This window comes from Salvia miltiorrhiza, chromosome 7, assembly GCF_028751815.1.
Source record: "Salvia miltiorrhiza cultivar Shanhuang (shh) chromosome 7, IMPLAD_Smil_shh, whole genome shotgun sequence".
Classification (NCBI taxonomy): Eukaryota; Viridiplantae; Streptophyta; class Magnoliopsida; order Lamiales; family Lamiaceae; genus Salvia; species Salvia miltiorrhiza.
The window spans coordinates 5,357,751-5,368,829 of NC_080393.1; the positions used below are offsets into that span (position 1 = coordinate 5,357,751).

At 35.0% G+C, this 11,079-nt stretch overlaps 3 protein-coding genes across 3 annotated transcripts; 1 reads left to right on the forward strand and 2 right to left on the reverse strand.

The window, feature by feature from the left end:
* Positions 1 to 818: 818 nt before the first annotated feature.
* LOC130991910 (major allergen Pru ar 1-like) lies at positions 819 to 1,625 on the reverse strand. Its single transcript, XM_057916363.1, has one exon. It carries the CDS (start codon positions 1,475 to 1,477, stop codon positions 1,001 to 1,003), a length of 477 nt encoding a protein of 158 aa, XP_057772346.1. The 5' UTR covers positions 1,478 to 1,625; the 3' UTR covers positions 819 to 1,000.
* A 4,303-nt stretch (positions 1,626 to 5,928) lies between these two features.
* Positions 5,929 to 6,740, reverse strand: LOC130991909 (major allergen Pru ar 1-like). Its single transcript, XM_057916362.1, has one exon. It carries the CDS (start codon positions 6,586 to 6,588, stop codon positions 6,112 to 6,114), a length of 477 nt encoding a protein of 158 aa, XP_057772345.1. The 5' UTR covers positions 6,589 to 6,740; the 3' UTR covers positions 5,929 to 6,111.
* Positions 6,741 to 8,406: 1,666 nt separating this feature from the next.
* Positions 8,407 to 9,162, forward strand: LOC130991913 (major allergen Pru ar 1-like). Its single transcript, XM_057916366.1, has one exon. The coding sequence runs from the start codon at positions 8,495 to 8,497 to the stop codon at positions 8,969 to 8,971; it is 477 nt and encodes a 158-aa protein (XP_057772349.1). The 5' UTR covers positions 8,407 to 8,494; the 3' UTR covers positions 8,972 to 9,162.
* Positions 9,163 to 11,079: the final 1,917 nt, after the last annotated feature.

Consider the following 11,079-nt stretch of genomic DNA (forward strand, 5'->3'; position numbering starts at 1 on the left):
CCGCCCCTGACGGAGACAGGGGGTGGCTGGTAGTGGCCACCGCCCCCCTCAAAAATTTAAATTTTTCTATGTATATATATGCATAAATATATAAATGTATATAAATGTTTATTTAAATATATATGTGTATACAATTTTTTTAGTGGCCCATTCTATGATCGAGCCCAATATAATTTCTACTTAAAATCCAATTTAATAAGTTGAACTAAACAAAATTCATTTAATAAAATATAGTGAAACTTGGTTATACAAAAATTGATTTGCTTGTTATATTCACTCATATATACTTAACTTAAGGATAATCGTGTCATTTAAAACTATATAATTTATGAAAATATTGTTCATTATTATTATTACTATTATTATTATACTTGTCTTTTAATAGAAAATGTATGAAATGCCCAAAAAAAAAAAATGTTTGTTATTTAGATTATGCTCTTTTAATAAAAAATGCCTAAAATATATGAAATGTTCAAAAAAAAAATTGTAATGTAATGAAACTAATTTGTAATATATTGAAATTATATAATCTATGAAAATGTTGTTTGTTATTATTATTATTATTATTATTATTATGCTCGTATTTTAATTAAAAAATGCCTTAAATATATGGAAGCCCAAAAAAAAATTCCTCGGGGGCTACCGCCCCCGAACCCCCGTAGTAAATTCAGCCCCCCCTGAACTTAATTCCTGGCTCCGTCCCTGATTAATAGTGTTGTTCATTGCATACTGATTTGCATCATGCATGGTAAATTCCTTGGAGAAATTGTCTTGCTATTGCTAATATAACTATTGAATACACGATAATTATGGCAAAATTTTGAAACAAATCCAACAAGTTTATACTTGTACAAGACCAGAAAGATACAAAGAAACACACTTCATAAGAGAAAATCACAACTTATTACAACTCACTCACACCCCAAAAGAGCAAATCCCAAACATAAAATGAAGAAAAAACCAAAATACAACAACATATATAGCTTTACGTATGGATCTTTCAAGCATCAGAATTTGCGTGGAGGTAAGCCTCAATAGCCTTGAACATGGCCATGGCCTTCTCTTTTCCTTCCTTGATCTTCTCCTCACTAATCTCAACATCGCCCTTGGTGTTGTAAATGCTTCTGTTCTTGCAGATGCTTCCTCCATCTTCAGTTGGAACGATCTTGATATGATAAGTGATTGATTCGATTACATCTGAGAGAGCATCACCTTCGATGATGCTGTAGGTGTGTGTTAAGTTCTCCTTGTCGATGGCCTCGACACGGTGCTTGACGCTCTTGTACTGACTCCCTTCGCCAAAATGAATGATCTTGACGGTGCCAACGCCGCCATCTCCTTCCAAGATCTCGACGTTCTTGATGGCCTGAGGCAGGATGTTGGGGATGAGGGTGTCGGCGTCGAGCACCATGGCCTTGAACATCCTTGCAGCTGGGATGGAGGAAGGGATCTCCATATCATAGGTGATAGCAACCATGATTGATTAGTTGAAGTAAAATGAGGGAATTGAAGGAGTGAGAAGGAAGATTAGTGTAATGGTTTGTAAATGTGGCTTAGTGAGATGGAGAAATGAGAGAAGCTGAGCTCCCTATTTATAGCATAGAATCGAAACTTCTCTCTACTTAATTGTGTGTGATTGTGTAGCCCAAAATAGTTGAAAAGAGAGTCAAATGCTTTTGGTTGAGAGTGTGAAACAAGTGTGAATGGCGTTCCTATATTGACAAGTCTTCGCATGCTCTCTGTAGAGCTTCATATATACATTAACTACCACCGACTGCATCTTTAGATCGTGAAATTTTACAATAAATTTAAAGGGCGAAAATTTCATTTTTAATTTATTTTTTTATCAACTTTCACAACGAACTTATCATTTTATTATTAATATTATTAGGAAATTTGTAGTATGTAGTATGTTTTAATATGAGGTCTTGGGCCGATCATTTGTGATGTAACAATTTATTATTGTTTGGTACGGATTCCTTAGATTAAATTAATCATACAATTTGGCTACATATGCTAGGAACTTTCCCCATTTTTACATTGGTTGTGTGAAGGGCATGACTTAACAAGATGCATGAGTCCATTTCTCCAATTCGTACAATAATAGTCAATCACGTCTAGAATTTCATCTCATTTTTCTTTAAATAGTTCATCCAATTGTTTCTTATTAATTTTTGTAGGTCGGGGATGTAACTCAATTGGCAGAGCATTCAAATTAATTGGCAGAGCATCAACTTTTGCAATTTCATCCACCTAATTTTTTTTTATCCAAATTATTGACCTAAAGTTTAAGTGGATTAGTTCACCATATAATATTCATGTTATGACGTTATTTGTAATAAAATTGTTGAATATTGAAAATTAAGGTGTAGATACAACACATTCCCTTTATAATTTGAGAAAAAAAAAATTAATTGAAATTGTACGAATCTACGTCATTTAGGCTTCACAAAAACGATGTCGTCTTTACTAATCCACGTAAGCTCCAATTCAGCACTCCAGCGACTGAAAAAAAATTGGGGAGATAGAACTGCAAAAATTGAAAATGTGGTGATTTAATTTGTCGTACTTCAAAAGTCAAGTTAAAATTACAATATCGGACTAGTTCATGATTTTATTTGTCAAAATCTCTAAATATTACTTATTAAGTAATAATTTTAATTTTAACAATAATATTTTTATAATATTACGTGAACTTCATTATGAGACATGGTGGAGCATTTTTTGACCTATAGACTACTTACACCATTTCATTATGTTTCAATAAAATTAAGTACGTTGACGGTTAACATACAATTTTGATATAGAAAAACAACACGAGAAGAATTCAATGAAAAATACATGCTAGCTATTGGAAAATGCAAAGTCGAAAAAAAAAACAAGAAATATAATCACTCAAGCACGAACTTCTCATGAGCGAGCCAACCACATTGTACGTAGCTTAATTAATTTAATTAAGTCGATTATTTTGGAAGAAAATACTCATTAATTAATGAATATTTAGCACCTCTTTGTGGAATTCGACTTTTGCTATGTGAAATGATATTTTAATTGTCTTAATTTACAAATGTCGGTTTAATTACCTTTTATCGCAAATTGTATGCTTTGGATATTTCATCTTTATATCTTACTCATAGACATAATATATATATAAGTAATTAAATGTTATATATAAATTACTACAAATTTGAAAAAAAAAATATCACTATTAAATCAAGCTCGCTGCATAACATTTATTCAATGCAATTTTTTGATATGGGACATTATCATTATAAAAAATTTATTAGTTATTTGCCTATTTTAAGTTTTTTTTTTTTAAAGATTATAGTTTCTTTTTCAAATATGATTCATTTTTAGGATTAATACATCTTTTGGTATTATGAAACATACTTTGATTTTAATTTTAAAAAATAAAACTTTCTCTTTTCTTTCATACGAAGAGCATTTATCTTCTACTACTATTATTTTTTCAGCGACCATTTGTGTGAGAAAATTACTCGAAACACACATACTGATAGTTTATTCACCCAATACGCATGCACGGATGCACCTACACTTACCTAATAAAATATTGTTAATACAAAAAATAGATGAAAGAGAGAAGATAGAGGATTGCTATTCGCTTTTGAATAGGGATGGCAATGGATCCTGGACCCGGTCCAGATCCGTGGATCCAGATCCGATTTTACGGATCTGGATCTCAATTTTTTGGATCCGCGGATCTGGATCCGGATCTGGATCTCATTTTTTAAAACGGATCTGGATCTGGATCTTGAAATTTGAGATCCGGATCCGACCCAGATCCGACCCGTGGATCCGATTTTATTTTAAATATATTATTTATTTTTTATATTTATTTTATTAATAATATTATATATATTAAAAAATAAAAATAATAGAAAAATTAGAATAACTTTCCAAACCCTAGTTTCTAATTCTAATTTCCCCTTTCTCGGTTCCTCTCCCTCCCTCACTCGCTCGCCGCCTCAATCACCCCCATCTCTCTATCGGCCTCTCCAGTTCGCCGATCGTCGCCTCACTCCCATGTCCGGTCTCCCTCTCCAGCAGCAGCACACGCCCTGACGCCCATCCTCTTCCAGTTCGTTGTTCGCCCGCCGCCCCTCTTTCTATTTTTCAGCCCGCCGCCACCTTCTCGGACCACTCCAGCTCGCCGGCCACCTTCTCGGACTTCTCGGAGCACTCCAGTTCGGCCGCCATCTATGACTCTGTGTACGACTCTGCGTGCTGTGGGCTGCAGTTCGTCGGCGCACCGGTCGCCGTTGCGCCGCACCATTGGCCGCCGCCATAACAGCCACCTCTCGACGCACCGGTCGCCGGATGTCGATGTCCACCACAGTGCTCAGAATCTAAAGTTAGCCATTTTGTTAAATAAATTGTTAGATTTAAGACTATATTTGAAACTTATTGTTAGATTTGTTGATTTGGCAGCCATTAAATTGTTAGATTTTGTTAGAAAAATTGTTGATTTCAGCCATTTTTGAGAGATTGAGTTTGTTAGATTCAGTCATTTGACTCATATCAGCCGTTAAATTTGTTCATTTCAGCCATTGATTTGGCAGCCATTTTGTTAGATTAGATTATGATTTTTGATTGAGTTTGTTTGATTCAACCATTTCAGATTGGATTTATCGAAACTTGTTGATTTTTTGAATTTTTTTTAAATTAATTAAAAAATAGTAGATCCATGGATCTGGACCCGCGGACCCGCGGATCTGACGGATCTGGATCTGGATCCAAAATTTTCAGATCCGCGGATCTGGATCCGGATCTGGATCTGGTATATGCAAACGGATCTGGATCTGGTATTGGCCAGACCCGGTCCAGATCCGGCCCGTTGCCATCCCTACTTTTGAAGCCCCCAAATTTTAGAAATAGTTCGACGCAGAAAATTCCAATACAGTTCAATTTGCGGTTTGGCAAATTCCAGTCGGTTGGTACCCACAAAAGACCAGTTTACTCGCTTAATTAAATAATCATATTATAATATCAATATAAATGATCAATTAGGGAATTTGTCTGGTGAAAATAGCTAAATATGGTGATAAATGGAAATATATTTTCAAAGATGAAATATTCAAATTTTAGGACTGGTGTTTATTGAAATTAATCGTGAGATATTTAATTAACGAATGAATCAAATTGAATAAGTTGCTTGTAACGTACGAATAATCATTCTCACCTAGGTTCTAATGTTGGAGGTACAAAAATTTCACCATATTAACTGAATACGGCTCGTGCATCATAAATAGCTTATTCATGAATTTTATTGATTTATTCATTATTCTCACTCTTTTTTTTTTCTACAAAAGATAGTATTTTTACTGGATCCAACCCTTATGAATTAGTAATTAATAAACATTGTACAAATTCATTTATGAGTTTTGAGATCAAGATTTTTACCACGGAGTATATATATTACACTTGGTGCCCACGTTACTACAAAAAAAGTTTCTATTAATGACATGAGATTTGGTAGCTAATATTCGTGTCAATAAAATTAGTGGCGCTTGAAAATGTAACTATATATTAGCGATTAGCTACATCATCAAATATCACTAATTTTTATGACACACATAATAGTTATCAAGTCTCGTGTCACTAGTGGAATTTTTTTTTAGTGCGTGATGTCTCACTTACGATTTTTGTGATTTCTTTCATATTTTTGTCTTTCAATTTCAATTTTGTATGTTTTAATTTATTTTATTTTTTTATTATTAGTTAGAGTTTATTTCATCTAATCAAGTATGTAATTTTTTTTTATCATTTTTTATTAATTATTAATAAAAGTTGATATATAAATTTAAAATTATAAGTTTTTGAAAATAAAAATTAAGCATATGTCATATTAAAATAATTTTCATAGTAATAATAATAAATAAATAAATACTTACGATGACACATACAAAATTATGAATCACTAAGCGCGCATCTTATTATCAATCCTTACACAAGCATCATTCACTCAGAAAAACCACCACAATTACAAGAAAAATAGCAGAAAATTAATCTTCTTATTCAATTACAATACATCAAATGCAAACTTGAACAGAAAAAGAAATTAAAAGAGAAAACTGAGAGGCTCTTCAGCTTCTAGCAGTCGGGATTGGCGTTGAGGTAAGCCTCGATAGCCTTGAACATAGCCATGGCCTTCTCTTTCCCTTCCTTGATCTTCTCCTCACTGATCTCGACGTCGCCTTTGGTGTTGTAAATGCTTCTGTTCTTGCAGATGCTTCCTCCATCTTCAGTTGGGACGATCTTGATATGATAAGTGATGGATTCGATAACATCAGAGAGAGCATCACCTTCAATGATGCTGTAGGTGTGTGTCAAGTTCTCCTTATCGATGGCCTCCACACGGTGCTTAACGCTCTTAAACTGACTCCCATCGCCAAAATGAATGATCTTGACGGTGCCAACGCCGCCGTCTCCTTCCAAGATCTCGACGCTCTTGATGGCCTGAGGCATGATCTTAGGGATGAGGGTGTCGGCGTCGAGCACCATGGCCTTGAACATCCTTGCAGCTGGGATGGAGGAAGGGATCTCCATATCATAGGTGATGGCAACCATGGTTATGATTTTGGAGCTTGAATTTTGAAAGAAATATGTGGAAAAGCAATGAAGGAGTATTTGCTTGTGTTTGTTTGAAATGTGATGGGAAATGTGGGAAGAAGGGATGCTATTTATAGTGCAAAAGTGAAGCTGAAATTAATTAGATGAATTGTTTAGGTGCAAGATGTGAAGTGATTAAGAATAATTAATTAAGGATATTCTTTCTGTCGAGAATTAAAGATAGTTTTTTGTACTAGAAAAACGTGGTATATTGATGAATATTAGCACCTCTTTGTGGACTCTGGCTGTTGTTTACTCTATGAAAATGGTAGATTTTGTTTGCATTTAGCTTTTATACTTTATTCCATGCATATATATTCCATGTGATAAAAATGTACACCTAAAATATGGAAGTGATGAAGAATTTTTTGATATAACACCAAACAAATGTATATACGATTCTTATAAGCAAATATATATCATGATGTCAAACTAAAGTATATATTTTCATCGGTCCATTATCAGTGGCTTATTATTTTTAGACACGTGAACTAAAAAATACATAAATTTATTAAAAATATTATAATCACATATTTTCAAGATTAATTTTATCATTTATAAAATAAGCCACTTAGAACAGCTAAAATGAAAAGTGATATACTAATTATAATAAGTGTTCATGGGTAAAAATGTTCTCATTTATAACTTCTATTAAAAATTCTCATTTAAAAAAAAAATTATGAGTGAAAGGTACTAGATTGCCTTTGGATGACATTGTTTTTTGTGTAAAATTTTATATTTTTCTTACCCATGTATAATTGTGTAAGAAAAAGTAGGTTGCTGATCAGAAAAGTAGGTTGTCGTTTGGACTATAATTTCACTAGAGATCGACAACCTATTTTATCTTACAAATATATTGATTGAGATATTAAGAATAATTTAATTAATTTGAGCATAAATATAATAATTTCATAAAAATGAGCATTTTTACTTTTTACTTTAATAATATGGGAAGGAGGGTATAACTTTTTTCTTCTTCAAAACATTAACTAATGACATTTCCGACAGTGTGAAGTGATCCACTAGGCAGCAAGCATCCTTTGTAGACCAGTCAGCTTCATCCACTTGTTATTCTTTTGTCTTGTAGCTCTCTGCATCTTTTTAACATGAAAATAAATTTTACTTATTTCCTCTGTACCCATACAATATTGAAGTTTTGTAATTTTCGTCCGTCCACATAAATAATTCTAATATTAATATAGTAATAAAATATTCTCTCCGTCCACAATTTAAAGCTTTACTTTGGTTTGGACACAGAGACTAAAAAAATTGAAAAAAGTGATGTAGATAAAATATAAGGGTAGTTGACTAAAGTGATAAAGGTGTTGACGTGTTGTGAGTGAGTCCATTAGTGATAAAGTGTAGTAAATATAGAATATTAAAATGATAAAAATATTTTAAGGTGGGTCTATTAATGGCAAATGGTAGTAAATATAGGAAAAGAAGATCAGTAAAAAAGTACAAAAAGTAGAGTAGGGCTTTAAATTGTGGACAAAAATTTAAGAGTAAGTAGGGCTTTAAATTGTGGACGGAGCGAGTAGAAGATTGACAAATCCTCATCTATATGTATAGAATCATCAATTTCATATATAGTAGTCCACGAAGAGGTGCTAACTATTGGTCGATGCTCCTAATAGGAAAAATACCATCTTTCTAAATGAGTAGACTTAATTAATTAAGTCGTGCTAAAAATGTATAGCCTCTGAAAAAGTCGAGGCAAAGAACCTTCTTTTCTACACTATAAATAACAACTCCACTTCCCACATTTCCCATCACATTTCAAACAAACACAAACAAATACTCTTTCATTGCTTTTCCATATATATATATATTTCTTTCAATTTCAAGCTAAAAAATCAGAGCCATGGTTGCTATCACCTATGATATGGAGATCCCTTCCTCCATCCCAGCCGCAAGAATATTCAAAGCCATGGTGCTCGACGCCGACACCCTCATCCCCAAGATCCTGCCTCAGGCCATCAAGAATGTCGAGATCTTGGAAGGGGATGGCGGCGTTGGCACCGTCAAGATCATTCATTTTGGCGAAGGGAGTCAGTATAAGAGCGTCAAGCACCGTGTCGAGGCCATTGACAAGGAGAACTTGACACACACCTACAGCATCATCGAAGGTGATGCTCTCTCAGATGTTATTGAATCCATCACTTATCATATCAAGATCGTTCCAACTGAAGATGGAGGAAGCATCTGCAAGAACAGAAGCATTTACAACACCAAGGGCGATGTCGAGATAAGTGAGGAGAAGATTAAGGAAGGAAAAGAGAAGGCCATGGCCATGTTCAAGGCTATTGAGGCTTACCTCCACGCAAATTCTGATGCTTGAAAGCTCCATATATACATAAAGTTATATATGTTGTTGCATTTTGGTTTCTTCTTCATTTTATGTTTGGGATTTGCCCTTCTTGGGTGTGATCAGTGAGTTGTAATATTCAGCTGTGATTTTCTCTTCGCAGGGTGTTTCTTTGTATCTTTCTGGTGTTGTGCAAGTATAAACTTATTGGATTTGTTTCAAAATTTTGCCATAAAGTTTGTTAATTATCTCGTATTGAATAGTTATATTAGCAATTGCAGGACTATAATTAATCCTTTCTCCAAGGAATTTTCCATCTCTAAGAAAGCCACTGACTGACATGATGCAAATCTGTATGCAGTTAACCTATTAGGGCATGACTGGTATGCAGGAATGGAATGGAAATGGAATGGTGATTCCAGCATCCATTCCCAATCCTATGGCTGGTACTGTTTTTGTAATGGGAATCACCATTCCCGATGGAATGCCTATTCCCATGCATATGGGATTAGCCATTTCTCCTGTCACAGCCCAAAACCGTTTATTCCCTTTGCAATTTTATTTGAAAATTATTATAGTTTCGAGTTATTAATATATATATATATATTTATGCGTCGAATTTATGAATATGTCTAGTCGCGCCCCTAGTTAAATAGATAATTTTAAGTTATAAATTATAACTTTAGCAAATAAAAACTCTTATGTTCAAAATTGGGCCTAAATAAATATTTGCATAATTGAGCCATATATATATATTGGCAATAATTTCTCTACATTTGGGCCATAATTGAATATTTCAAATTTTCAATTGGACCTACATGAGTATTTGCATAATTTTTTACAATGGGCCTTATTTTATTTAGATTGGGCTAAAGTATATTTCAAGCCCATAATTCCTCTTGCTGATTAAATTTTGAGATTTTCCTTCCAAGCAAACGTGTATTCTCCCTAGCCACAATTCTATCTCTCATCTTTGGCCACATCATTTTTCTTGACCAACAAGTATCAAACTTTCTTATTTAAAGCATCGGCCTTTATATCTGATTTTTCGAAACATACCAAAAACACAGCAAACCCTAAAATTATTTGTGCTCTTTTCTCTGCACAAGGTAATTTTATTACTGCAAATTTTCATTCTCCTCCAGTTCACTTCTATATCCCATATTTTGTGCAGAGATTATGCAATCATATTTCATACATCAATTATTTTTTTCCAATTCATGCCAAAACCAGACTTTCTACGATAAATCTCATTCTTCAAATCCAAAACATGCATACACATCATCAAATCTATTATCTATTTTTTTATAAGAAAACAGATGGAATAAATCTTGTTAATTACATGGAAAAAGGAAATTAGAAAACTTGGAATAGAAAATAGAAGAAGTTGAAGAGGTTTTGGGGCATAGGGTTTAGAAGAGGAAGAGAGGGCGTCTGGTGGCTGCTGCGGTGCTGCTGTCCCAGCGGCGCTACAGCTGCGCTGTTGACGGCGGGAGTAGAGGCGGCAGCTGCTGGCTGCTCGCCGGAGCAGGGGACCGGCGTCAGATGGCTGTCTGGCCGCGACGGAGAGAGAGGTTGGGGGAGAGAGGAAGGCTGGGAAGAAAGAGGGTCAGGGTGGTGGTGCTGGCAGGCGACGAAGGGTCGCCGGAGAAGGCGCGGCCGCGGTTGCGGCTAGTGCGGCGAGGACAGGGGCAGGAGCAGGCGACGGCTGGCGGAGGTTTCACCGGAGAAGGGGGCGCGCGGTGGCGTTGGGTGTGAGAAGAGAGAAGGAGATGAGGCAAGATGGAGAGAGGTTGAGGAGAGGACAGGGGGAGGCAGAGCCGCCGGCCTCCGGGGACGGCGCTGCCGTCCGGTGGCGGCGGCAGGAGGGCGCAGAGAGCGAGAGAGAGTGAGCGGCTGAGTGGGAGAGGAGGTGTGAACTGATGCGTGAGGTGTGGTGCTGTGTGATTTATGTTAAGGTTAGAAGATGGGCTTAGGAATGGGCTTTATTTTGGGTCTTAATTTTATTAAATGAATTGGGCTTCTAATTCAGTTAATTCTTTTAAGTAGTGGGCATAATTTATTTAAACCCATAGTTACTCTTTTAATTATTATTCCCATTTCAGATTTTCTAAAAATTTATATAAATAATTTTCTCAAGT

Coding starts and splice junctions, on each gene's coding strand:
- LOC130991913 (XM_057916366.1), top strand. CDS start 8,495: ATGGTTGCTATCACCTATGATATGGAGATCCCTTCCTCCATCCCAGCC.
- LOC130991909 (XM_057916362.1), bottom strand. CDS start 6,588: ATGGTTGCCATCACCTATGATATGGAGATCCCTTCCTCCATCCCAGCT.
- LOC130991910 (XM_057916363.1), bottom strand. CDS start 1,477: ATGGTTGCTATCACCTATGATATGGAGATCCCTTCCTCCATCCCAGCT.